The 27,964-nt window shown below is 40.7% G+C and overlaps 1 protein-coding gene across 2 annotated transcripts in view; it reads right to left on the bottom strand.

Annotated features, from left to right (window-relative positions):
- Positions 1-4,945: 4,945 nt before the first annotated feature.
- chchd6b (coiled-coil-helix-coiled-coil-helix domain containing 6b) overlaps positions 4,946-27,964 on the bottom strand; it is a 56,204-nt gene continuing 33,185 nt past the window's right edge. For both annotated transcript variants that reach the window (XM_063910748.1, XM_063910749.1), the window contains 2 exons: positions 19,240-19,375; positions 4,946-5,255 (listed from right to left, as the gene is read on the bottom strand). In XM_063910748.1, the coding sequence (XP_063766818.1) occupies positions 5,232-5,255; positions 19,240-19,375 (160 nt within the window). In that variant the 3' untranslated portion in view covers positions 4,946-5,231. The remainder of the gene's footprint in view (positions 5,256-19,239; positions 19,376-27,964) is intronic.

The raw sequence follows: 27,964 nt of genomic DNA, 5'->3' as shown, positions 1-27,964 counted from the left end.
GTCAGAAGGGAATGACGGGAAAAGGGACAATAGTTTCCCAGGGAAAAAGAGTGAGGGAGAAGGAAAGATAAGCATTCTGGCTTATCCTAGTTACTGGGGAAGGATTAAGTGATGTGCCATATTGGTATGGTGAATGTGTGTGCATGCATACACACACACACACACAAAAGCCCTGCTCAGTCTTTTAGATGTGCGCTAACCCTTTCTCTCATTCAATCACCCTCGGAGAGCCGCACACACATCCAGGCATGTGCTGAACGGGGTTAAGGAGCTGCGTTGCCCTCTGAGCCAGTCTTACTGGGCTGTAATGACTTTAGTGGATGACGGACTCTTTTTATCCACAAGTGTAATATAATAAAGCAGAAGGGAGGGAGCTTTCTTCCTCAAGCTGCCTCTCTAGGGCCTCAGCGGACCGTGCTCTGACTCCTTCTCTTTTCCTTACCTTCCTACTTCACTCTCTACGCCCCGAGATGAAATACTTTGTCCTGTATAATCTTGACCTCCATCCCTTGTTCCCTCTCCTTACAATCTGTCTTCACTGGGGTATTGAGTTAGTACAGCCTTCTGCTTTCCTCTTTGTTTCCTTTCTTCCAACTCCATCTCCAGTGTCAGCCGCAGCACTGTAGGGTTTTTGAACTGCTCCACCCTGAGTGACGCGTTGTGTCAGGCCGAGTTTCACTCCACACACTCGGGTCAGGTCCCGTGCTGCTTCAGGGCCCCTCTGGTTATTTCTACATTCTTTCTAAAGTCCTACCACCCTTTGTAGTCTGTCTTTGTCCGTCTGAAACAGAAAGTGGGTCTCCCTGGGGGTCAAACAGAGACAGTACACTCATACAGCAAACATGAAGTATAATATGATGGCGGTCATTTCACTATTTGTAAGCAAAGGAAAACAAATTGAGACTTTACCTCGCATTTCCAGGCACATTTTATGCTTTGGTAGCAGATGTTTATTGATATTGGATAACTGTCCGAACACAAATCACATGATGGCATTTCCAGATATTTGCAGCACAGGTGTTAGTGTCTGTTCCTCAGGGTGAAAAGGAGGGGCTTTAATAGACCAGGATGCTAATACAATGCATTATGAAAAAGTGTTTTTGTGATATATTGTTCTCCCAGGCCACAGTTAGAGAATATGCATCATTATCAGCAAACACTTTTCAAAATAACAACTTTCAACATTATTTACTCTTCCTATTTTGGTCCCGAACCCTTCAGGCTTTTCCTTTGCTTTAGAAGAGCAGTGAAGCAGCAGTTTTATTCTAAAATAGAGAAATAAATATGTGTTCAGTGAAGACAAAACGTGTGGTTACATCCCTGGTCAGGGCTTGGCAGAAACATACAGGGAAAAGACGATGTAATGTGTAATGTGACTTATAAAGGGAATGTGCAAATAACTGGGTCAGAGTGTGTGGAAGCAAACTTCTGACACACATGTGATTCACTGCTGATCAGGTCTGCAAGATAAAGGTGTCGGCCACTGGGCTAACAACTTAAAAGGTTGTTTCACCCAAATCACACAAATACATATTTTCCTACTAACTTTCCATGACAATAGTTCTGCTTTGATTCGTCCAGGTGTTGAGATATCAGTGAGGGAGATTTCAAAAAGCTTGTATAACTGTTGCTAATACCCATAATGCTCTGTGAAATACTTTTCAACTTTATCTAAATAAAAAAAACTATTCAGAAACAAAATCCTAAATGGTTATGGGCAGGATTTATTTCTTGTCGTCTTGACTTATGCTTGTCTTTTACGATTTTGGTTTGCCTGTAAAGATTTCATTTTTTAAAATTTGTACAAAGAGAAAAAATGAATTGTATTAACATTTTTTAAAACGAGTCAAATATCACGGATGCTGATGTCGATGAACTGAACTATGATTTTCATGAACAATGTTTTGTTAGATGGAGAAGAGTTTTAAAGTTTCTTTTTGGCCCTTTTGAACATGAAGGAAACTACTTTATTTTTATACCTTGAAATGTTTTTTGTTATTTTGCTTCTTTTTATTATTATAGTTTTTTTCAGTTTTATTTCGTTTTTTTAACATGTTCAATAAACTGACTAATAAACCTTTGTGTTTTGTATTATCAGGCGTTAGATTAACATTTGATAGAATGAATAATGTAACCAATAACTTCTGCGGATTAATAACCACACTGATAAATCTGAACTGACTTAAATTAGCTATCAATTTGCTGTGATACGGCGGAAAATAAAACTTTAGCAAATATCACAGAGAATAACAACAATTACAATAAAGGAGCAGAAACACTTACCGCTCTCTCTTCCTCTTCACTCTTCTTCTTCCTCCCTCCATGCTGAGATCCCACCCATCCGCCTCCTCACAGAGCTGCATGTGTTTATGTGTACGGTTGGTGATTGTGGTGGGGGGTCTAATTCAATTCACCAGCAGCCAGTTCCAGTTCACATTAACGCAGTTTAATAAAAGACTATTCAATTAGCTATAGAGCTCCATGTGAGTGTGCGCTGCATGCAGAAACAGAATGGTGACTGTCATTGATGGAGATCCAATTAGGCTCACTGTCGACTTCTCACAAATGCAATGCCAAGTTGGCTGAAGGAGGAGGGAAGAGAGGAGGAGAGGGAAGCAGCGAGGGAGAGAGAAAAGTGGAGGGCAAAAAAACTCTAACAGTGCGTGAACTCCACATAAGAGTCTGTGTGGGAATGTGTGCATTCTACAAGTGTCTAACTTTCCTTGAATTGATCCCCATTAAGTGTTTAGAGAGGGCAGTGGTTTGTCAAAAGCCTGACACCACCTCTCATTTGCTGACACCTCTTCAGCTGGATGAGAAGGAACAGCTGACTAACAGCGGAACAAAGGAGATGGTGCAGGGCTGCTCTAACATACACATCAGGCTGCTTGGCTGACTGTCAAACTCCTGTTACACTTGAGCTACAAGGAGTATCAGAGGTCTGGCAACAACTGAAAAAAGATAAACACCTGCACTTAAGAGAGTGGAAAATGACAGTATATGTGACGCAGAGAGAGCATTTCAGTAACTCCTATCCACCACCCCCCCTCCCCCACACACACACACGCACACACTCCTCTGCTTTATGCACATCTTCCGCAGTCAGTTTAGGTCAACTAGGCCCAGTAATTGTCGAGGACTGGAAATCGATAGTGGCGCGAGCAGCCATCTTCTAACCTCGCACCATGAAGCTGTCTCCCCCCAATCAAAGCCGGACTGGTTACCAAGGCAACCTCAATCCCCAATCTTGCACAGTAATAAGGCGGGAAAAGTAATGCATGGCACTGAAAGTGCAAGGGGTTGATAGTGTGAGGAGAAGGACTGAAAAAATAAATGTTTAAGAAGCTAAATGAAATAGATTTTCTGCTGAGCACGTTCAGATCCAACAAACCTCGGCTTCCTTAAAAAACAAATATAACCCCACCATCAAGATTGCGTTTATCTCATTTCACCACCAAAACTCCTTTCAAAACATCTCATAAAGCCCAGTCGTCCCCTTTTTTTCCCCCCATTGTGCTCTCTTATCCCATATATTGGTGAAATATCCCTGATATTTCTGTAATTTAGCCAATTTAATTAAAAGGGGGTGGGTTTCTAATAAAAGCCAAATGGCAGATAGCGGTGCCTGGGCTTTTCAGGAGCTTGTTTAATCAGAGAATTGCTGAATGGGAAAAGGCAATAACAGAGTGAATAGAGGCTGGTATTTGTAAAGAAATGTCAGGGAGAGAGGAGCGATATGAGAGTCGCCGGCTGAAACCTCTAATATGCTGCTGCTTTTAATATAGGTGATATGTGCATCATGTCTGCTGGGTTAGAGCTGCCTAATCCCTGGAGAGGAAGTGGAGTTTGTGCTTGGAGTTGTTCTCCAGCTCACACACAGACACACTCCAGACCGTCTCATTGGTCTCAGTATTTCACTTTACCAGTTTTGTGTAACAGAGCATATATTGTATGGATTGGTATTTGGCGCTGTGAATGCCATGTTGTGATCGATGCCGCGGTGGCAAGCGAGGGTCAAACTGTGATCAATAGATCACTCCTAACAGCCATCATTAACAAATACACTACTTTCACATTGGCGAACACGTGTGTGAAGGTGTATTTATACCCAGGAACAACTAGTAGGGACATATTAAAAGTCCATTAATTATTCTGTGTGTGTGTGTGTGTGTGTGTGTGTGTGTGTGTGTGTGTGTGTGTGTGTGTGTGTGTGTGTGTGTGTGTGTGTGTGTGTGCAATCACACACCTCTGTCATTCCGAGGCTGGCCAACCATGTCCATATATAAGTAAAAACGCATCTTAACTGAGTCACACACACACACACACACACACACACACACACACACACACACACACACACACACACACACACACACACACACACACACACACACACACACACACACACACACACACACACACACACACACACAGGAAGCAGGTTAAGTGTGTGAGTACAGAGTAGAGCTGACCTTCAGGGTTATCTAGAAGGTTCCTCCACACCTTGCTGCTAGCTCCAACCCTTGCTTGTCACCATGGAAACACAGCTAGCAGGGACAATATATGGCCTGTCCAGTGTGCTGCTCATGTGCATGCATTCATGCAAGCACTTTTATGTGATGACAACCCGGGTTCACTACAGTGAAAAGAACACATCTCACATCTCACACACACACACATATGTATATATATTAGAAAATACACACTTCACTGTTCATCTGTCCTCCACTTCATTTATCCCTCATTCCCTTCACTCTCCTTTCCCTTCTCACTTAATGAAAACCATGAGCACGGCACACAATCAAGCCCCTGGGCCTGCACAGCGTTGTCAGAAGGGGTGCACACGACCCCATTTTCAGTGGTGGAGGCATTATTAGCGTGCAGTGACAAGAGACAGCCATCCAAAACCACACGCGCACACACACACATGAAAAGAAGACACACATTGTGCAGTCTCATCACCACCGGATCACTTGGATTTATTTCAGCGACAGCAGGGCCGTGCCGGTGCAACATGACAATAAATCAGCACATCATACACTCGGGAGTGACATGTCAAGATAATACACTCGAAAACCAAGAAGGACAGTGAGTGGGAAAGAGGCGGAGGTTATTCAGTGATGGTGGATGAATAAATGGATGGATGGACAGAGGGAGGAGAGAAATGGACAGACTTGATATGCTCTCTCCTTCTTCATCTCCTTCTTCATCTCTTGCTTCCTCTGGGTTTCTCAGCCGTGATTCGTCAGTGAGCTCTGAAATAAGGAAGGAGGTAGACAGGGGTGGAGGGAAGAAAAGAGAAGACAATTAAATTAAAAATCTACCCGAGAGAAAAACCCACAAAAAGTCAGGATGCATCATGGGAAATCAAATGATTCTCACAAAAACAAGGCTGTCAAAGAGTCACACTGCATGTAACCAGAAAAGCCAGGAAAGTATCACCTTTAAATATCTAAATATGACAAGGGGAACGATGATTTCTCATACTTTTCTTACTAAAGAGCGTTTCCTTACCCTTTTATAACATGTCTTTTAATGACAGTAGAGAACTAGCTGGCTCAATTACCTTCCCTTGTAAAATTAGAGTTTAAACTTTCAGTGCAGACTCTCCTATCTGCATTATTTGTCCAGTTATCTGTTTGATATTACTGACTATTCAATTATAATTATGTTACTGACTACAAGACCAGATTTGAACCAGAGAAAAAGGGAAAGAGGGAAAGCCAACTGCTTGTTCGTAAGAACAGTATTAAATAACCTGAAGCCATTAGTCCATATTTGGGGCTCCTTTTGGTTTACTTTTGTTGGGTTTTATTTTGATTTAGAAAAGTCTCGCATTTAATCCGTTAACTGGTCAACGTCCTTGAGTGTAATGATGTACTGTATTCCTACTGAGCCTGATCGCTGCAATACCATGGCAGTGTTCGGCCCGTAGCTAATAAAACTGATGTTTGACTGCAGGTGGCAACACAGGAGACACACACACACACACACACACACACACACACACACACACACACACACACACACACACACACACACACACACACACACACACACACACACACACACACACACACACACACACACACACACACACACACACACACTGCAGGGGAGTTCTAAAGTGGTTTATTAGTACAGTAAGCCACTTTAGCTATTTTTTGTATAATTGGTATGCAACAGCAAGAATGCAGTGACCATTAGCTAGCTTAGCTAACAATCAGAACACCTAAACCTTTGTGTCAATTCCCCTGTGGAAGCTGCAGTGGGTCTAAGTAGTTTGAGTGAATTTATAATAATGCTATTATAATATTTCTTTATTCCATCTCAAATTGCAGGAACCTATTACTGATTTTTGCTTGCGTATTGGTCCTCTGTACTGTTGTCATAGTTTCATGCCCTGTACTGGTGCTAATGTTTCTCTTGGATGTTACTGAGATTTCAGTGTAGCCTCAAGTATTTCTACCACTAGTCAAAAATCAATACAATTTGTAAAATCGATAAGAATCCATCAACTCCTTATCCCTCTAGCCCTTAAATTAATTGTCACGCCTCCTTGATACTGTAGGTCGTTTGCAAGTTACATGGTTGAAATCTTTATGAAACAATGTCAAATGACGTTTACAAGTTTTAGCTGAGGCAAATTGATTGATTGGGAGTGATGTTGGATGTCGTGTATTTAATTAGAAACGTCTATGTGTTGATGTAGTATAAACCTCTATATAGGGTACAACCCAACTTCTCTTACATCCACAAACACATAGTCATAGAGAAATACTCAGAGTGACCCAGGGGTAGCAGAGCATTAGCTTGTGGCTGCAGGGTGGGCTAGTTGGCATGCTAACTACCTCGGCGCTCGGCTGGCAGGCCGATATGCTGGCGGGCAGGTTAGCCATTCACTTGCCAAGTGCATCCGAGGGCATCGCAGCCTGTGCCATTGAATTGGAGATGAGCAGCGAATGTGACAAGGGGATTTAGCTTTACTGTTCCACTCACGTCCAGCCTTATGAAGGGGGACAGTGTGTGTCTGCATATGTGCATGAAAAGATGTGTGAAAGTGGCTCTGTGTGCGTGTGCAGTGAGTTTATACACGCATTTACATGTGTGCAGATGCATTCACTTGTGAGTGTGTGTGGCAGTGGTGTGTGTAAGTACTGCCGCAGTGTGATGGGACGTTACGCCTCATGCATAGTGTATGAAGTACTTTTTGAATTTGAAAACTGACCCCCAGCACCTCCCACAGTACATGCGGTTCAATTTGGTGCCCTAGGTCCAAGTTTGGACTCCCGCCATCCACACTTGGATAATTTAAAGACAGGAAAAGCTTTTTATGCACGACACCTTGGGCAGGGAGTGCAGGCAAATATTCAAGCTCAAGGTCTGCAGTGAATTTAACATGTACACTCAGTTCCCTGTTTATTAGGTAAACCGAGCTACAGTCTTATCTAACACACAATAAATCCTTCCTTCGTGAAGGTTATCGCTTTTGTTGAAACGGGTTTTAAGGAGCTGCTGATTCAACTTTACGGTCATTCTGGGGGATGCTGTTTGTGGTGCTGGTTAATTGTACTGCGTTACACTCAGAGCTTCTGTGTGCTTCTAATATTAAGTACACCCCATTTACAGTACATCAGATGGATGCTGTACACTGACCCTCCAATAACACTTCATGTTTAGAGTTTAATCAGCTGCTTAACCTGTACTTCTATTAATAAGAAGCATCTCGCATTCAGTTCCTGTCTTAAGTTAACAAGTGAGTGAACCCAGCTTCTGCATGACTCGCTGATGAGGAGAGAAAGTGGTTCTGCTCAAACTGCAGAGTAAGGATATGACAAATATATCAGCTTTATAACTGCATAGTAGAGTTACATGGACACTGTGGCTTGTCTTTTTCAGTCAGACAAGAACAACACATGTAACCAGGATACAAGAAGACACTGACAACTGTTGTCTGTAAACCCTAAGATATACAATAATCAAAAACTGCACCAAAACAATAAGAACAAAATTGGATTGAAATTATTTGAGAAAATATATATATATATATACAGCCCCATAAAAAATTAAGAGACCACTTGTTTTATTATTTATAGGTACAGTATGTCTTTGAGTCAAATGACAATTTTTTAATTGTTATTGTATTCTATAAACTACTGACAATTTGTCTGTGTTGGAATTCAACAGACACTGCAATGGCTGCCATACATGTACAGATTGAGATTTAAGAAACATTTGGAGTGGTCTCATGATTTTTTCCGGAGCTGTATATATTTAGTCCAAAATCAATCAAACATCAGGAGCTAAAAAATGAACCCCAGAATATTGCTTGCATTGTCCATTAATTATTCTGTGTGTCTGCTGTGTGTGTGTGTGTGTGTGTGTGTGTGTGTGTGTGTGTGTGTGTGTGTGTGTGTGTGTGTGTGTGTGTGTGTGTGCGCGCGTGCGTGCGTGTGCTATATGGCAGCATTTTTACACTAAGGTCAAAAATAACCATTACATGCAACTTGTAAGACGCTTTCATCCACAGTGACTTACATACACTCATTACTGCGGACAATCCCCGCAGGAGAAACTGGGGGTGAAGTGTCTTGCCCAAGGACACAATGACATGGATTGAACCTGTGCTCCCCTGAACGTGATTTGTTGTTTCTACATCTAATGCTTTCTAAACATATTCATTTGATGGAACTACCGACTCTTAATCTCTGGTGCAAAAGTCAAGCAAACTATTTCCCTTCATTATTTATTACTGACCCTTGCTGAGAGGGAGAAGTGTCTGCTGAGGCTAGATTCTAAACACAGGCACACAGTAAAACACAGCATATAGAAACACAAACACATGTTTTGGTCCACCTGCCAGTTTCTATCCAATTAGTGAGCAGTGTGAGGGAGCAGGGAAGAAGCAACAGTCTTCTCACATGCTTGGTATGTTCACACTTCCCCAGTCATCAGGTAATGCACAAGATACAGACAGCAGACCCGAATGTAAACACATATGCATCAAATGTGAGAAGACACACACACAACACTCGCTTCGCTCACTTGCCTTTTCTCTGCGAAAAACAAAAATAATAGACGAGTAGAAAATCAATAACTGTCTCCTCCGCTCAGTGCTAACAGCGCTGAGTTCTCTACCTCTCTCTGGAGGAAGGGAGACAGTTGCCAGGCAGGGATGTCAATCAGTAATTCAAAGAGTGGCCGGGGCTACGGCCGCTTTCTGAACACACAGACTTTCACTGATTACACGGTCAGTAGGACAGGCAGACAGTCAATCAGCCGAAGACGCCATTCAATCAGTCAGTCGGCTAGTTAGTTATATCTTCACTTGAGATTTACTCGGCCTGTATGTTGCTCAGCTGGTCATTCCTACGACTCAATCATTCGGTCAGATAAAGCCATAGTATTCAGGTGCTTAATCCGTCTGTAGATCATCAGCCATCAAACCACTGAAGATACAGGCATTAATGCATAAGGTACAGTCACTCATTTGATTTAAAATAATCTGATGGACATAAAGACATTTCAAAGGGTGAACACGGTATAAGTAAGTGTAAGAAAACGTACTGTGCTCCATTTGCACACCTATTTCAAGAATCTTTATGTTACTCGGCCTCCGTTACGGTCCGTCAGTCCACCAGACTGCACCAGACTGAAGGATCTTTCAACAACTATTGGATGGATTGCCATGAAATTGTGATCTTCATGGTGACAAAGGCAATGAATCCTGATGACGTTGGTGATCAGCCAGTGTTACCAGCTGGTCTACGTTGTCACTTATGCATCAACGTATCTGAAAATCTTTAAGATGGATGGACGCCACTTTTTGATGGATGACAATTTATGCATTTCCTTACCAATATATTTTATTATTTCCTGTTCTGATTGATCTTTAAAAGATTTATTTTCTAGTTATCTCTGCATTTCTATGAACATCATGTCATTGCCATGGTAATAGTGCTTGTCGATTTCATTCGTCTTATTTTCATTGATTATTATTTTTGCACTACTGCACACGGTCATTAGATTCGGCCCCTCTGGGAGAGCAATATTCTTTATTCAAAACAATACGGCTCATACCTCCAAACATAACCTGACGACCAAACGAACCAGAGAGAGAATGTCAGCGAGATTAAGCATCTCACAATATCATAATGAAGATGATAATGATGAATCAATTTGCAGATTAGTCTTCACATAGTGAGTCCCTTTGTCACAATTTACAAATTAATCACATGTAGCAAAGATGGTGGTCAGTGGAGTGTAGCAGCATGGAAGATTTGAGAGAATGAGAGCGAGAGAGCGAGAGCGAGAGAGAGAGAGAGAGAGAGAGAGAGAGAGAGAGAGAGAGAGAGAGAGAGAGAGAGAGAGAGAGAGAGAGAGAGAGAGAGAGAGAGTCTGTTGGAGGATGGGGTGAGGAGTGAGAGAGAACAGCTAATCTTTATGTGGCCTGTGCCTTCACGGGGTGGTCGCCTTGGAGATCATGGATGTTAAGGAGAGTTGCGATGGAAGGAAGGAAAGACTTGAAGGGATAGAAATGTGTGATCTAGGATGTGTGAGTGTGTTTGTGAGGGCAACCTGTGTGGATCAGGGTTTCAGCTAGGAATTTTTCTTAAAAAGGCGACTAAACGCCGGTGGACGAGCAGCACTGCAGCGGGCGGTAAATGCTGCTGAATCACATTAATAAACAATGAACCACGGCTTAGTTGAGAACATGTTCAGAACATGTGACATGTTGCTAATACAGTAGTAGAGACCGCTGTCAATGAATATAATGACCATTGCTAAGGAGGATCAAGAAAGAGAAAGGAAAAGAGGTTAAGAGACAGAACGCTGGACTTCATATAAATCACCACAAGGAGACGGACAGGAAGCAAACGCTAACAGGAACACGGTGTGGGCATGGATGTCTAATAAGAACTGGATACAGCGTCATATGCGGCACCTCGTTCATATGAGAGCTGCTCATTGGCGCATGAAGACGAAATGGCCTAAGATTCTCGAGAGCAAATCGTCACAAATTACCCACCATGCAAGGCTGTCAAAAGCATAAAGCATGCGCAGTTGAGTTTTCCCTTAAGCCCCGCCCCGACCTGCCGCTCTCCGCTCACTAGAATGAACGGAGAGAGAAAATAAATCTGGATTCAGCTTTTAGCGCATTTTACAACTTTAAGAACGTCATGTGTATAAGGGCTATACAAAGGTTCATACTGGGTAGTTCATTTAGTTTTTTAAAAAAAAGTATCCACCGACTTACAGACGTCTCTTTCCCCATGTAAGTCAATAGGAAAAGTATTTCTGGGCCAGGTGACATCATGGACTCATACGGAAGTAGCAGTAGCCTACACGGATACATTACGAATATTTTCTCCAGAGCACTTCCTGGGGGCTTGGATCTGGGCTCTGCAGTGTTTAAGGACTTGTTTGTGGATCAGAAACTGTAAACAGAAAACGTCGATCAGTGCCGTAAAGTTGTTGTTGTTGTTGTTGGAGTTCCAGCTGTGGAACAGAGTTTTTTTTTCTTAGCGGAAGAAATACGATCATTTTTGAGTCAATAAAATAATTTCAATGAATTGGGAGTCGAGTCGTTAGTTGGTTTAGTATCTGGCCGTGTAATAAACGGGGTAATGTACGCTTTGCGGCTTGTCGGTGTTCTTTTCCCCATCATTTTCCTCGCTGTACTTATTTTACAATCCAATAAGTGTCACATTTTTTTGCATAGCCTCTTTATTTTTGTTCCCCATAAGTGAGTGACAGATCATCCTCTCCTCTTTCTCCCATTCTGCCATCACCTCGAACCTCCCGCTGAGAAAACATCTCCTGTACTCTTCGTTCACCCTCTCTACATTCGTTCCTACTGTATCTCTCTCTTACAGTTTTTTTTACAGCTATTAACCCTTCTTCCCTGACAGGCCCTCTTAAGCCTCTATCTCCCCCTACTCTTTCTCTCTTTCATCAGTCTCCATCCATTCCCCCAGTTGACAGGCCTCTTCTGTTGCTCTTTTATCCCTGCTGCAAAGACTCTCCCCTCTTTGAGGTAGAAATAACAGATTTCCACTTCCTATCAATCAATTCCTTCACCTGGACAAAAACTGAACAGGTCTGAATGAATTCTTGGAGTCTTGATTTTTTGTTGCTAGTGTTCGTGTTGGAGGAAGAAGGGGTTAATAGCAAAGTGAAAGAGGCTACTTTATGAAAATACCTTTCTTTTCCATGGGGAATAGAGGTCTAAACATTTTATTCAGACACAATGTTGATGGAAAATTGCTGCTGGCACTACATTATGAAAAGAACGGCTCCCTGGAAAAAAGTTGGGGAATCGGTGTGTGGTTAAAGGTGGCTGGCGCGAGAAATGTCAACTGAAATATTTTTGAAGAAGGGGGAATAGCTGTTCAGAGATACTGAAGATACATAGATCCTGACACACTCACATAGAGTTGCAACACACTCAAACGCAGCCCCATTACACCTCTGATGGAAGTGACATTAAGAAAAGAGCACTTAAACGCGGCAGGATCCATCTGTCAACCTGTGCACTCCTCACCTGGCTATTCACACACACACACACACACACACACACACACACACACACACACACACACACACACACACACACACACACACACACACACACACACACACACACACACACACACACACACACAATACAATACATTGTAATCGTCTGTCCTCTATAATTTCATCTCTAAGAAACTCAAGGAAACTGTGATCATATACACAGTTTAAACAATGTTCAAAGAAAGGACCACCACTAATGCATAATGCACCCCTGTCTCAAATGCAATAGTGTTGATCATAACTGCATACATAACCTCAAATATTACTTGGGTTACAATTAAAACATATTTTTTACAATTTATGAATTAACCCACTTATTATTCATTTCTATGAATCCTTTTGTGGGGAAAATATAAAAGGAAAATGCTAAAACACAAGTTCCTAGAGCCCTAAATGAGCCTGTACAATTTTATGTTGTCTTTTGTTGACAATTGCACAACGGTCTGTTAAAGATAAAAGGATCTTTAAGTGTTTTTCATTTCTTCTTGCTGTACAAAACTCCTAACCCGGCCATGAACTGAGCCTTAACTTCTATGTACATTTACAAATGCATTGGACTTCAACACATTAAATGGTGTTGCTATTGTTTACCTTATCCTCTTTCGTATAATCAGCCACCCACCAGGGCCCTTTAACAGCCACCAGGTATACTTCTCTACAGGTTGAAAACCGGAGCCCATTTTCAAACTGTTAAGCATCTATAATTCAGAACACACTGACTTCTGATTACCTTTAAAACATTGCACCGTATACCCAAGTACAATGGCAACTTACTATTTCGTTTCAACAATGCTATAGTTCTGGTAATCAAGGCAGAACTGGAGTGCCACTTTGCCAGTGATCTAACACCAGCACACTTACACATCGGGGAGGACAAATGAGACGTTCAAGTGGGATAAGTATGTGGGATATGGTGGCAAGAGTTGCAGTTGGCCCCTGCTAATGGTATTAAATGGCACAGCACTAGCATTCTGCAAATGGTTGGCACTAAAGCCTTGGACTATTGTGGAGGAGGAGGGGGGGAAGGGTGACACTTACAGTAAGTGGTGGTTTGAGAGGCATTTGTTCTTGAATGTGACTTTGAGGAAGGCTTTGTTTAGTTTGGCCAAGAAAGAGGTTGAAAAAAAAGACTAAATGATGGGGGTTGAAGTGTGGACTCGCAAACTGTCTCATGAGCTCACACTTACGCACACACTGAATGCCATATAGTGACAAAAAATAAGATAACATCACACCAAAAAGAGACAAAACCCACAAAGCAAGAAGGTAACGCAGGGCCTTGGTGAGCTGACATTTACTCTGATCTGACACACACACACACACACACACACACACACACACACACACACACACACACACACACACACACACACAAGGTGGCATATGCATGACAATGGCCGGACCAGACAGCAGAGGGGCGGGGGGGTAAATGCAGAGAAGAGGTGCAAGGCCATATCCTGAAGCAACTGTATTTAATGAATGGCAAAGGGCAGAATGTGGGAAGTGTGTGTGTGTGTGTGTGTGTGTGTGTGTGTGTGTGTGTGTGTGTGTGTGTGTGTGTGTGTGTGTGTGTGTGTGTGTGTGTGTGTGTGTGTGTGTGTGTGTGTGTGTGTGTGTGAATCTTAAAACATAAAAGAAAATTTGAGTGACCTATAAGGAAGGCTGTGGCACTGTAGATAGGGAGTTGGGTGGACTTGAAGCGGGAGACAGAAAAAGTGAGATAGATACTCTAGTGATGCTCAGATCAAGACATGGTCAGAGACGACAGATAAGCGAGCCGCTGGTTTCATCGGCAGATTGATTGACACACAGACAGGCTGACAAAGAGGAACAGATAAATATAGTGGAGCGTATACGAGTAAACTCTTGGAAAGTCATAAAAGAAAGGAGTAGCTTGGCAGAAGTGATCCTAGCGAGGATTCTAAGCTGTGATTCATTTATCAAAATTCCACTTATATGACTTCATGATACAAACGTTACCAGAAGAATAGGAGGAAAATACGCAGACACGGAGCAGCAAAAGACAAAAGGGAGAAAGATAACTGTATTCAAAAAAGCAGCAACCGTAAGGTATCAACCTCAGACAAAGATTAATTGCTGTGAGAAAAATACAGCATTCTCCCTTTAATCACAGGGGAGAATACATTTGCTTTAGAAAACTGTTAAAAGCAAATACAGATAACAAAACAACAGAGCTTTTAAGCTGTCGGGGGGTTTTCAGCGGGCTAGAAGCTCTGCAGTCTATTGGGCGGTCATGTTATTGTTACACAAAGCTGGAAAATGACTGCATCCAATTACACTGTATGTCTTTTTCTAACTCGTTCACTTTTGTCTGCCGATCAACAGTCATGGGTTTGCTTGTTTGCTCAAAAATATTGCTGGATTGTTATTGTCCTTCAGTGCAGCAGATAAATGCTCTCTTGAAGATGACAGAGTAACAAAGGCCCAGTGATAAAGCAATGTCATTCAGAAATCTCACACTACCTTGAGACATTTGTTTCTAAATCAAACAATCAGTTTTGTTTTAAAAAAATCTCGCAATCCAACAAAACAACAATTCGCTACGGAGCTTTTCAGAATGTGGTGCATGATGAGCCCATGTCCTACTTCCTACCTCCATTACTAATTGTAAGAGCCATTTGGGCATTTTATTTATTGTAATTATTAACGACTTGATGAGCACATTCTATACTCTTTTAAGTTAACATTAATGAACCCAATTGTAATTATACACCTTTCATAATGTTTTGCTTTGTTTATGAGCTGCCCTAATTTATGTTCTTGGTATTCATAGAAAATGATCATAGCAGACCGTAGTGCGCACGCTCAAGGGGGCAGTCTTAGTTATAAATGGCGTTGCCAGTGTGACAAAAAAAAAAGTCAAGAAAAAGGTATGAATGGAAGTCTGGACGGGGCAAGCGAAAAAGTTTTTGACCGCACACTTTTTGTTTCTATGAATTTTGTATGTGCTGTGCAGAAGTATCAAAAGGGCAGTGGGCCGGCAAAGGAATAAAGCACTTAAAAGGAACAACGAAGGTATCTGGTTTTTCTTTTTATGAGAGCCAATACTCGTAATGCACCTCGCGGACTAAGTGGCTGTTTGAACATTTGGATACGCGAAATCGGCCACTACACTCATATCCAAATCTAAATTAAAGTTTATTTATATAGCACAATATCACAACACCAATTGCCTCAGTGGGCTTTACAGAAAAATAAAACAAAAATTGAAAATTACAATAAAACGTGAAATACAAATCAAACGAGATAAAATAAGAGAAAAAACCAGTAAAAACAATCAGATAAAATTTCATAAAATGTAGGACCAACTTTAAGTGTAGGCTTTATTAAAAAAGGAAAGTCTTCAACAAGCTCTTAAAATGTTGGACACTGTCTGCCTCCCTAATAGTATCAGCTTTAAGAGTATGTTTCCTCCGAGGTCTATTGAATATCACTTTTCATCATGTAATATGATCAGGTGTGCTCTCTCATGACCTAATCTGAAGTGCACATTTCTCCCGGTTGACCCTCAACAACCTGCAGCCACACTGAACCTTTTCCCAGTAAAACTCTTCAGTGCTCGAGTGATAGATCCTTTTTTATAGACGGGCAGACTGGACGGCTGCCTGCGTGTCCAGAGGGGTCTCAGGACTACCCACTCATTTTATTTTCATTAGGTCTGACTGAAAAAGAGCCTCTAGTGGAATCTTTACTCTCTATTTGACTCATTTGCAGTTATTTAGGTATCATTCAAAGTGGCTACTTCAGCATTCATATTGTAACTGAGTTTTCAATTGAAAAACTGATGGTGTTTACATGGAACTGTACATATAAATATAAAAAGTGGACAACAAATCTGATTAAAAGAGGTGTGTCCTGGTATCATATCAGAGTTTTAAAATATGCTCTCATCTTTCTAATTTGAGAATTCACATTGTAGGTTAAATGCATGGAAGGACAACCAGCAGACTGAAGTTTCAGATGAAGATTGGAAAGAAGCTTGCGTTGCAGCTCATACCAGGTCTATTCACCCACAACCTAAACTAATAAGTGTAAATGGTTGATGGGAACACATGTGACCCCGGTTGATTTAAAAAATATACCAGATATATGCAGAAACTGCACAGAATCAAGCGGACATTGTTTCACTGTATTTGGCAGTGCAGGAAGATTAAAGTGTTCTGGGAAAGAGGTACAATAGAGAAGATCATTTCAAAGGAGATTTTTGCAGGATCCAATGTTTACTCTGTTAGGATTATATCCAGAAGAGCATAAATATAGTAAACATGAGCGGACATTTATAGACCTCAGCTTGCTCTACGCCAGAAACCTGTATTTCATTGTTTTGGAAAAAGGCTCACAGCCTCAAAGCATCACTCATTGGTTTCGACAGATTCTGTCAGGCCTCCCATTGGACAGCATGTGTTAGAGATTTTATGGAGGCCCTTAATTATTTATGCAAAGGATCTGAATTGATCTGCTGGTCAAGAGGACGAATAGGTGCAGCTCCCGCATAATGCTTTTTACAGATGAAGCATGTTTGTTTTTATGTGTCTTTTTTTGTGTTAAAAAGTTGAAATAAAAACATTGTGGGAAATAAAGAAAGAGGTGCGTCATGAAAAATATTTCAAGATGTATTACTTGTAGAAAAGGAATGCCGCATGAGACACATTTATTATTAAATAAATGTATTATTGTTTAAGTTCACTACATGGACAAATTACCACTTTGTTGCCTGTATAACAATGTTATAATGACTCAGCCTCATAGGGCCTTGTGAGTGATTGTGTTTTCAACAAAGTCAGCAGTGGGTCTGGAGACATAACAAAGCTCCAGATCTAGCAGCACAGCTCAGAGCTAATGCACTAGCTAATGTGACAAAGTGTGTCGTGAAGGGCGGTAAAAGAGGCTCTTATATATATAAAGAGGGAGAAATGGAGGATGGGGAGTGGCGGAGAAAAGATGGATGAACAACGACAGCAGCGCGAAAGAGCCAAGGATGAGCAGATAACACTCAAGATGGGTGGATAAAGAGAGAAATAAAACTGTAAAAGGACACAAAAAAGGATGTATATTGGATGTGGATCACTTAATCAGGCACTTAAATGGGAGGGCTTTTACACTTACATCTTAAATCTAGGAACATTTATATGCCCTTTTGAGTTTGAACTTGGGATGGAGTACTCTTTAGAAGTCTTAAAGGTCAGTCTGAAAATCCAACCATCTTTTAAAGAGTACCGCAGGAGAGCAAGATTTAATCTCTGCTAGATTATCCCAATAAAGAAAGGTTATACAGAGAAGATGTCAGCGATAAAATGTTTGGGATCGAAATGGTACGAGGGAAGTTGTCTGGAATTTTAAAAAGGTGCCAAATCTTAGAATGATGTCTTTCAGGCGGAAAAACTCTAGGATTTTGAGAAACAACTGTCTGAAAGGGACTAGGACTCTATTATTAAGTCAAATCTACCCTCTTCTACAAAAATTAAGGACCTTTTATTTATATTCAGGTGCTTTGTGTTTCAGTCGACAACACTCTTACTCACAGAGGGACAGGCGTAGTGTTGAATCAGACTGAAGCGTTCTTGTTTACATAAATTTTCCCTTTCTCTGTTCCCTTTTTGTCTCTTTTGTGTACCCCCTCTCTTTCTTGCTTTCTGTCTCACTCACACACACTCTGTCAATGTTAAGCCTGATTAAATCTGTTTTTGAAAAGAGAAAAACAGCTTGCCTTTACTCTGACACTCACAATCTGAATTTATAGTCACAACAAAAAAAACACCCCAAAACTGACCCACATACATTTACACAGCTTCCCCCCCGCCAAAATGCACCATCCCACTGGCAAATGGGTCCTTGGAAGTAGTTTAAAAAGACTGATTGCTTTTAATTTGTGCATTTGCTTTGCTTTTATCGGCCGTTTAAACTGCCAAATTCACCAATTGTTGTTGTGTGCCTTTTATCTACTTTGGAGCCGTATCAGTGCATTTTGTCACGATAATAACGTGCAAATTGCCTCATTCATTATTGTTTTTTGATGGAGAAATTGGGTAAAATAAGCACTTTGTAGATAAGCGCAGGGTCTGCACAGTATTTGTGAAAGTATCAGCAGAAAACAGAATGCATTTCAAAGAGCTGAATGCCAAAACTGATTTTAATACAGTAATAACGGTGTAATCTTCCTATCAGAAAGTTCCAAAACTCGTACACGCCTGGCGACTGAGAAATCTGCTCAATAGGCATGTCTCATGGATTTAGCTTCCTATCTGAAGTGTTGAAGTATGCAGATTCTATTCTCAGAAGTAAACTGATTCAGTATGAGGACTGAAAGGATGATTTGTATATTCACCTTTTCCTTCCATCACTGTCAAGATTCTTCCAGGTCTCACTAATGAACTGCTATCCTCCTATTTTATTTAGAAAAACTGTGAGCTATTTATAAAACATTTTAAAAAAATGTATCTTTGAAGGAAAGTTAGCTACTGGTATTCTGCCAAGATGGTTATCTGAAGGGAATGAGCAAGGAGTGATAATCAAGAAAAACAATGATAGTGGGAAATTCATTAGTAGAGACGTGTGGACTTACTTTTTTCTATAAATAAAAACACAATTTCTCTCACGCTCTCACACCCCCGCACAGTACAGCATGTAACCCCCACCTACCTTCTTGGCTTGCTGGACGCAGGTCATGTACTGTCTGGCCAGGCTGGAGCAGTGCAGGGTCTGCTGTGGGTTGTCGCTGTAGCACTGGAGCACCTTGGCCTGCAGCTCACTGCACACAGACGCAGTCTGCCGAGGTCTGCAGAGACACAGAGGGCAGAGAGCAGTGGTTAGACAAACACACACACACACACACACACACACACACAAACAAACACACACACAACGCTGCAAACTGAGGATGTCTTTATTAACTGTGTGCTTTAGCCTACAATTACTATTCTTTGCGATTTGTTGGTTCATTGGACTGTCTTTGCCTCTCCTGTTAAGAAGCCCAGTAAAAAAAAACTGTGATTAATTTGATCTATTGTTAATCCTGTGTGAGTTATTGAGCACTATTTCTCTACTTAAGTAATTGTCATCGTTTTTTTATGACTTAAAGTGAAAGGTGGCCTTTTTATCAAAATGAAACAAGAGAGCATGGCAGAACATCTTCAACACGGAAGATAAATATGTTGAAGATTGACTTTTAAATAAATGTCTGTTTTATCACGTTCATAACATAACATTAATTGAGTCTCAGCCCGATGATGAAAGCTCTTCCATTCGCAGTTTTACAATCTGTGCGTCTGTGGGAACATTCCAAGGAAATTTGATACTGTTTGGCTCTATGGGAAAAGAGATCCAAAAAAACCATCTGAAATCACAAATTAAGAACAAAACGAGGATCCTTAAAATGTTAAAGCTAATCAAACTTTTTATGTTTAGTAGTAAATACAGCTCTCTTTTAAGAAAACATGATTTTCTTTCTTTACAACCTGGGATTTACCGTCATATTGTTAAATATCAGTTACACTTTTCTATTTAGTTTCACTGACAAACTTCAAGCCGAGATCTGACGGTGTCTCACAAGAAGAAGTGAAACAGGTCAAAGAGCAGATGTTATAAACAGCCATAAAACGGTTTAATGTTTAGTCAAAGCACTAAAGAGCCGTAAAATCTCATCATATCTTATGATAACATTAATATTAATATAATAATAATATTAATGAAGTCAGCAACAGCATACACTTCCAAGCTCAGTTTCTTACTCTGAAAATTGGCTCAAATTGAATCAAAAAAAAGAAAAGAAAAACACAGATACTTACTAAATGTATACCCTAATTGTCAAGTTGAATTTCAATATCAAATTTGCACAAACAAAAGAGAAATGACATCCAAGGGACTAAATGTAACCAACTCCTAGAAGAATAAATCCAAACTACAGTAACAGCCGCCGGAATGATTTGTGTTTTTGTCATTAAATCTGTTGAAGAGACAGGGAAAATAATAATATTTTAATATTGTTTATGTGGTTTTTTTTGTTGGAGTTGGAGAAGCTAAGATAGTTTTAAAGGCTCCAAGGTGCAGCCTGTGGAAATAGATGAATTATGCATTGACAAAGCAGCTTAGGAGTCGAGTCAAACTTTCTCATTTCTTTTTATCTTTCTTACGCACATACAGTACATGTCGGTGTGGACAAAAGCACACAATCATATCCACAAACACACACGCACGCACACATGCACACACACACACACACACACACACACACACACACACACACACACACACACACACACACACACACACACACACACACACACACACACACACACACACACACACACACACACAGGTACTGAATGCTAATCCTACATGAGGGTAATCCTTGAGTGCTCTGTTGCTTGTAGTAATTTACCTGCTGTTGTGACAGAACTCGTAACTGGAAGGATTGGGATATGGATATGTACACGCACAAGCCCGTACACACGTACGTACACACACACACACACACACACACACACACAACTTATTATTCACAGCGCTGCATCCTGTACAACCTCCCATATGCACACTCAACGGAGAGCAAAACGTAATAGATAAAAAAAGGAACAGAAACTAATACAAAACAGCAAAGAATAGAACAATTGAAAAATATAAAATAGAAAAAGTTTGAAAAAGAATAAAAATAAAATTCAATAAGAACTGAATGAAACATAAAATAAAGAAAAGGGATATAAATGGACAAAAAAGAACTGACTCATTTAAATATAATAGAATATAATAGGATGACTAAAACAATATTTACTTTAGGTTATTCAGGTAGTTCGTAGTGTAACATGTCACATAGTCTTTTTTGCTTTTGCCCAGTTGTCATGGAAATATCGATGTTCAAAATTCTTCTGGCCACCAAATTAGTTCTTATTCATGATATGTTTCATAACCCCCTCGAGGTGAGATTGTTTTGTCAACTGCCATCGCAAGGGTCAAGAATGAACTTTGAATCTCAATAGAATACAATAGTAGACTTTAATAGAATATAAAGTAATGAGATGTTATTCCCACAGTCGTTTTTCAGATTGTCTACACTCTGTATAACACTGAGGAAAAAAGAGAGAGCAAAAGACAGAGAGGGAAATAGAAAGAATTAGTGTTCAATTTGATAAAGAGACGCATGACTTCCTTTAACATGATGGGACATGCCTATTTATTTTTGGAAGCTGACCACCTGACATTCAAATACGCATTCAAGTATGCAACCCGCACGCACGCACGCGCGCACACACACACACACACACAACTGTCCTCATGCCATGCCTCAAAGCAATTACAGAATCATACATCCGTCACATATGATTGAGCTCAGTAGTCCCTTCCTTCACTGACAAATACACACAATAAATTAGTGTGCACGTATGAACAGGGCTTTGTAAATGCGCTGTTGGTGTGTGTGTGTGTGTGTGTGTGTCCGAGATAAACTGTACATGTGAAAGACTTCAGGAGAATTCTTCTGCACTGGTATGTGTATTGGGCAGTGTGTGTGTGTGTGTGTGTGTCTGGCGTGTGCAGCGGAGGGTAGAGCGACAGGATTAAATAAATCACTGGCGGAGAGAATATTCATGAAAGGGAAGTGAATGTAACCTGAGAGAGAGAGAGAGAAGAGAGAAGAGGAGAGAGAGAGAGAGAGACTGAACTTGACAGTGACGTATTAGATGACAAATAACCCTTGCAGCTTGCATAGACAAACAGTAACCCATGGCAACCACCACAATCTGCATTTTCCGCCGCTCTGTGCTCTGGATGGGTTTAATGTTAGTGCACTTTGCATAATGTTTAGCATTCAGTTGGGACTCTGAAGGTGTTATCAGGGTCTATTTAATTTATTAGTTGACGTTAATTAGAGCAAATATAATTCAAACCATAAGCTGGATACACTCCTGTGGTGTTATCTTGAGGTATTTATAAAACACTTAATAGTCTTATGATATAGGGTATAGGATTTTGGGCTGAATGGCTCCAATTCAAATTAAAGAATGAGATTGAAAATAGAGGATTTGCTGAAGTCAACTCTTGAAAACAAACAATGTGTATTGTTGCACTGACCATAAAAATGCTGTGGTGTTGGTCAGTTTTAAATCTGTTCCCGAGAGTTTCAATCACATGATTTAAATTATACGACTGGCTGATGTTTGACAGCTGCGAGGCATTCTGAATTACTCCCTTAGAGAAGAAGATAACAGCAACAAAAGCCCCAAGGTATTAATCCAAGCTCAAGCAAAAGAAGAAAAAAACATTTCTCAATTCAACGAGAGAAACTTTCTGATAGCAGGAGTGCTTTAATAATGGAATCTGAAGCAGAAAATTGCCTCTGCTAATCTTCACCAACTGCCTCGTTTGACTGAAATTAAAGGTGAGCTCTTATTAGAAAAACATTAGCCGCCCCAGCTAGTTTGATAGCCAACTTTTGCAGGGAGAAGAAGCAAAACAACACTCCAATTGCTTTGTGTCTGTGATGTTTTTGCATAAATTTGTGCAGAGTTTGGGGAGGAAGATTAGGTTCAAATTGGTAAAGTATTTCATTATTTTTTGTCTCACCTTAGCAGTGTGTGGTTTTCATGAAGAGAGCTCAAGTTCTTCGCCACTGCAAAGCGTGACATTAGGGAATAAAGCAATAAGAAGAGAAAGGAAAAATCGTAAGGGCGTAGCATCTTATTATTCTCCCAGTGTCAAAGTTGGTGTGTGTGTGTGTGTGTGTGTGTGTGTGTGTGTGTGTGTGTATTAATGTATGATGACAAGGATATGGTTTTTCTTTTAGGCGGCAGACATGGTATTGTACATTTGATTTTTTATTATTACGCTGAGTGGAGTGGGAGAGAGGAGAGGATCAGAGATGTCATGGCTGGGCTGAGATCAAAAGGAATGACGGAGCATGCACACTGCATTGTTCAAGGCTTTGTAAAGCTTTTATGATACTTCCACAAGGATCACATCCACATCATAATAGTTCATCTGGCAGTGATCTTACTTTCAGAATCACGTAAAATAAGAAGTACAGATTTACAGTAGTAGTAGTTATTTTAGTAGTCATAATACTCAGTAAAACTACCTTTGCTAAGGTATAGAGTGGTGCAGGAACGAGTCCTAAAATCTGGAAGTGAGTTAGTATTTTACCACTTCCGGTTCCCTCCTGTCAGAGTCAATGGGATTTCTCCATAGGATTTTGGAAAATAGCTCATAATAGGTCTGTGGTTGACACAAACTTAAGAGACGGATCACGTTTTGTTCTAAGACATTAAATACATCAGCAGTGAAAATATGCAAGCGCGCAAAAGTCAGTTGAGACGATTTTAAATTGGAGTGACTTTGAAGTTGTGCGACCCTGCTGTACTCGTCTGTAGTTCGTTTATAGCATAACATTAGCATTTTGCTTCTGGCGATTACATTTATGATTGAAAATGATAAAAGCAGGGTAGACATGTGGAGATTATCCGGCTGAACAAAACCGTGCATTTATCAAACAGGTTGGTTTTCCACAAATCTTATTTTCTACAATATTCCAAAATCCTATGGAGAAATCACATTGCTTTTTTGTCGAGGAAACCCATGCGCAGCTTACTTCCGGGTTGGCGTGCAAAAATACGTCATCCCTGCAACACTATAGAGCAATATCCTAAACTTATAATGACAACACTACTACCACCAAAAAATGTCTACATCTCAAAAGGGAACAGCAATCAAAAACAAGTCCAAGCCGCAGACTGGAGACAGACAGAAGTCGCCGTATCTTCTCACGCTGACAGCTGAAGTGCTGGAAGCAGATAGGAATGTAGGAGAACAATTTGCACTCCGTTAGCCCTGCTGTTTGATCCCCACCAAACTCACTTTGTGGGAGTATAGGGACAGGGAGATGGGAGGGGATAAGGAGAGTGTTTCATTAAAACAGGTGACATGCGAGAACAAGATAAGGGCCGCATGTGCATGTGTGTTTGTGTGTGACATCTCATCGCTGATAACTTTTCAATCAGGGAGACCTTGCGGTTGGACGACTCACTCCAGTTGATGGTGATGTGGGGGGAGACGTGCTCTCCGGAGCGCTTTGCTGCTATCACTCTCCATCGCTAGCCTTTTTATCCTCAACCATTTAAATTCAAGTTTTATATCATTTGAAGCTCCTTTGACTTTAAACAACTTCCCTTTTCTCTTCTTTCTAATCCATATGACACAGAGAAATAATATGTTACCCCGGCTTGTTGCAGAATGTTGTATTCCTTAGCAACATGAGTGTCAGATAATCAACAGTATTTTAATTGTTGCTTGGATTTTGTGTTACTCTATTTGAGCTCCTGTTGTCTTGTCCAAAATGCAGATGACCTGAACAGAGTGACAGCGCTATCACAAAGGAGGGCAACAGTATACCAAGCAAGCAGAACAGGTCAAAAAGAGTAAGCGGAAATACGTTTCCGTCTACAACATGTTTATATGTCTGCTGTGATGAATATGACACACCTCATAGTCAGAGTTACTGTATATTTACATAGATACCTAAGACTGGTGGCAAAGGAAAAGGGGCGCAACCTTTCCTGATTAGAATAAATATGGGATTCGGATCCAGCTCGACTCAAGTTCTGGGTCAGCCCTCGGTGACTTACCTCGGAAGATCACGACTTCTTATAGCAGCAGCAGCAGCCAATGTCTTGCATATTTAACTGGTAATGCAAATGGAAAATAGACCAATTAAATTGTAACGTACATCACTTTTACATCATACATCCTCACGGTGTAAAAGGAAATGTCTTGAATAAATGACGGAAATCTGTTTAATGTGAATTACTTGTCTTATCATATCTACTGCAACTGCACAGGCCAAATCTGAACTGTATCTGTGTGTAATCGTTTCTATGTATCTATATACACACACACACACACACACACACACACACACACACACACACACACATACTGTACAGAGGCAGTCAGAGAGAAGTACAGAGAGGCAGTAGCATTGTGTGTAAGAGACTTCAGCCTTGTGTCTTAATGGTCAATCTTTGTTGGACCACACAGTGCAGACAGGTCCTGTCTCTGGTAATGACTAGCAGTCTACCTGTCTGTTTCACTAATTGGACATGCTACCCACATACACACAAAAATAGACACATAAAGAAGAAATAACAAACTCACATAAAAGAAGGCTTTACAAACTGTCAGCAGTTACTTCATGGTGAACACTCACAACGACATCCACCTGAGGTTCACTCAGGTTCTGTCTTTGCAAACACTTTGAGGTTAACCAGGTTTTTTTTTTAAGAGGATTAATGGATTTTTAGATCCTAAAGTAAGCTAAGCCGCCATGTTGTGGGTCTCTCGGGTGAGGTATTTTTGTGGAATATAGCTAGTCTGATACCCCAAGGCAAGGCTAATGGATGAACTTCTTTAAAATGCCCCATGTGTTTGGGCGAGGCAAGTAGAAAACGGCTCAACATAACCTTTTACCGATTTGTCCGATGCAGGAATAAAGAGGCAATAACACAAGAGGCTTCCATCTTAAATTCAACAAAGTGACCTCGTCAGGTGAGAGAGGCTTTTAGCCTTAACTTTTGCATTCAGAATATGTTGGGCCGCTTCTGGAATCACAGCTTATAATGGGTGGAAGACTTTTAGAGATTTGTTTTGGTGCTGTCCTTTACAGCTACTCAAGAAACCTGATTTCTGTCTCCCGAAATGGGGTCACTTCCTCCACTAGTTATCCTTGGTCTTTACATTTTATGTGTCTTTATTTAACCTATGTGGTTTAGTCTTACAGATCAGACGGCACCCTGTATTATATTGCTGCAGGCTCTTCATTTCAGATGCCGCTTTGGTCAATGATAAAACTTGTTCCTAACTCCATGCAGAAAACCCATCAACATCTTCCACCAGTACTACCAACTCAAATCCCCCTCTCCTAACCTAAACATGCTCTATTAAAGATTTCTCTATTACAGGAATATGGATTCCTTGATACTCCTTTTTAGGTAACAATCCTTTTGTTGTTGTCATTGAAGTGTATTTTTTTGTACCTTTGCTTGCGGCTTTTACCAGCCGATGTTTTGGCCTGCATGCTGTCTTTCTGCAGGTCAGGTACAACAGTAATACAACAAAAACTATCAAGAGGAAGGAGATAAAGATAATATAAATAACACAGGCTGCCTCATCACTTCTCTTCTTTCAAGCCAAAGAGGACATCTAGACAAAAGGAAGATCAACGCTGGAAGCAAAAGAGGCTGAGAACAATAAATGAAGATCAACCATGGACAGAGTGTGGCTAAAGAATATTCAAGAATTAGGTAAATGAGATAATAGGAGAGCGGCGACACTGGAGAGGGTGCAAAGACGGAAGAAAGAGACATGCTGTAGCTACATAATGTGTTGGACTGTGCTGCACCCCCTCCCCCCACTGGTGGGTAAATAGAATAATTACTGGGTGGTCAGTGTAGTGTGAAATGACAGCGTGACCACGGCACAATGAAACGCCACCCAAATGCTGACAGAACATGACGAGCACGTGGCTGCCTGAATACAAAGTGTGCCTGTATGTGCGGCAGAGATAGAAAGAAAAAAAAAGGACTGAAAAATTCTGTGTGTGTGTGTGTGTGCGCACAAAAATAATGAGTAACACATTGTGGAAGGACAAAATGCTTTTTCTTTCGGCAAACTCATGCAGAACTGATCTCCTCACCTTTTCAATGCAGCGGCGGACAATAGCGAATCCTTGCTAATGTAATCATTCGGACAAAATTTTGGACTTGAATTGTGTTCTGTTAAATTCAATGGACCAGGTGCAAGAAAATGTGGATGAGGTCACTACCCATCATACATTGCAAAGCTAAAAAGACACAGCTTCTACTTTTTTCCTCTAGCTGTTGCGAGGGAAGCACTGGGATGTTCGCTACTACACTACACTGGTTTCTCAATTAGAACATTCACACATTCATTTCAGAACAGCGTTGTTTTATATGTTGTCTGACACTTTAAATTATAGAAAAAGGAAAACCAATCATTGGATAGGAAGTTGCTTTTTCACAAAGCCTCGTCATATAAGCTAACGCAGCGAAACTGTGCCAACAATGATCGTGACTTCCTTTCATTTGCCACCTTGTTAGTAAATGATGTATATTCAGATGCTTGTGATATTAAAGAGAGTTTGCTCTAATTTAATTACGCCTCAGTGCTGCTCCCACATCAACAAACCCTGTAATGACTTGAGCCACAAATTTGCTCTCCCCTCATTATCCAATGGAAAGCTAATCGACAACATGTGTAAAATCGAATACAAACTGCACGCAAATGAGAGGAAGAAAATTGCTATTTATCTTTTCAGATATTGCCCTAAACTTCCTAATACACCCAATACAATGATTGCTGTTCG

The sequence above is a fragment of the Eleginops maclovinus genome, chromosome 20, assembly GCF_036324505.1.
Source record: "Eleginops maclovinus isolate JMC-PN-2008 ecotype Puerto Natales chromosome 20, JC_Emac_rtc_rv5, whole genome shotgun sequence".
In the NCBI taxonomy this organism is placed as follows: Eukaryota; Metazoa; Chordata; class Actinopteri; order Perciformes; family Eleginopidae; genus Eleginops; species Eleginops maclovinus.
This window is presented reverse-complemented; position numbering and strand designations above follow the sequence as displayed.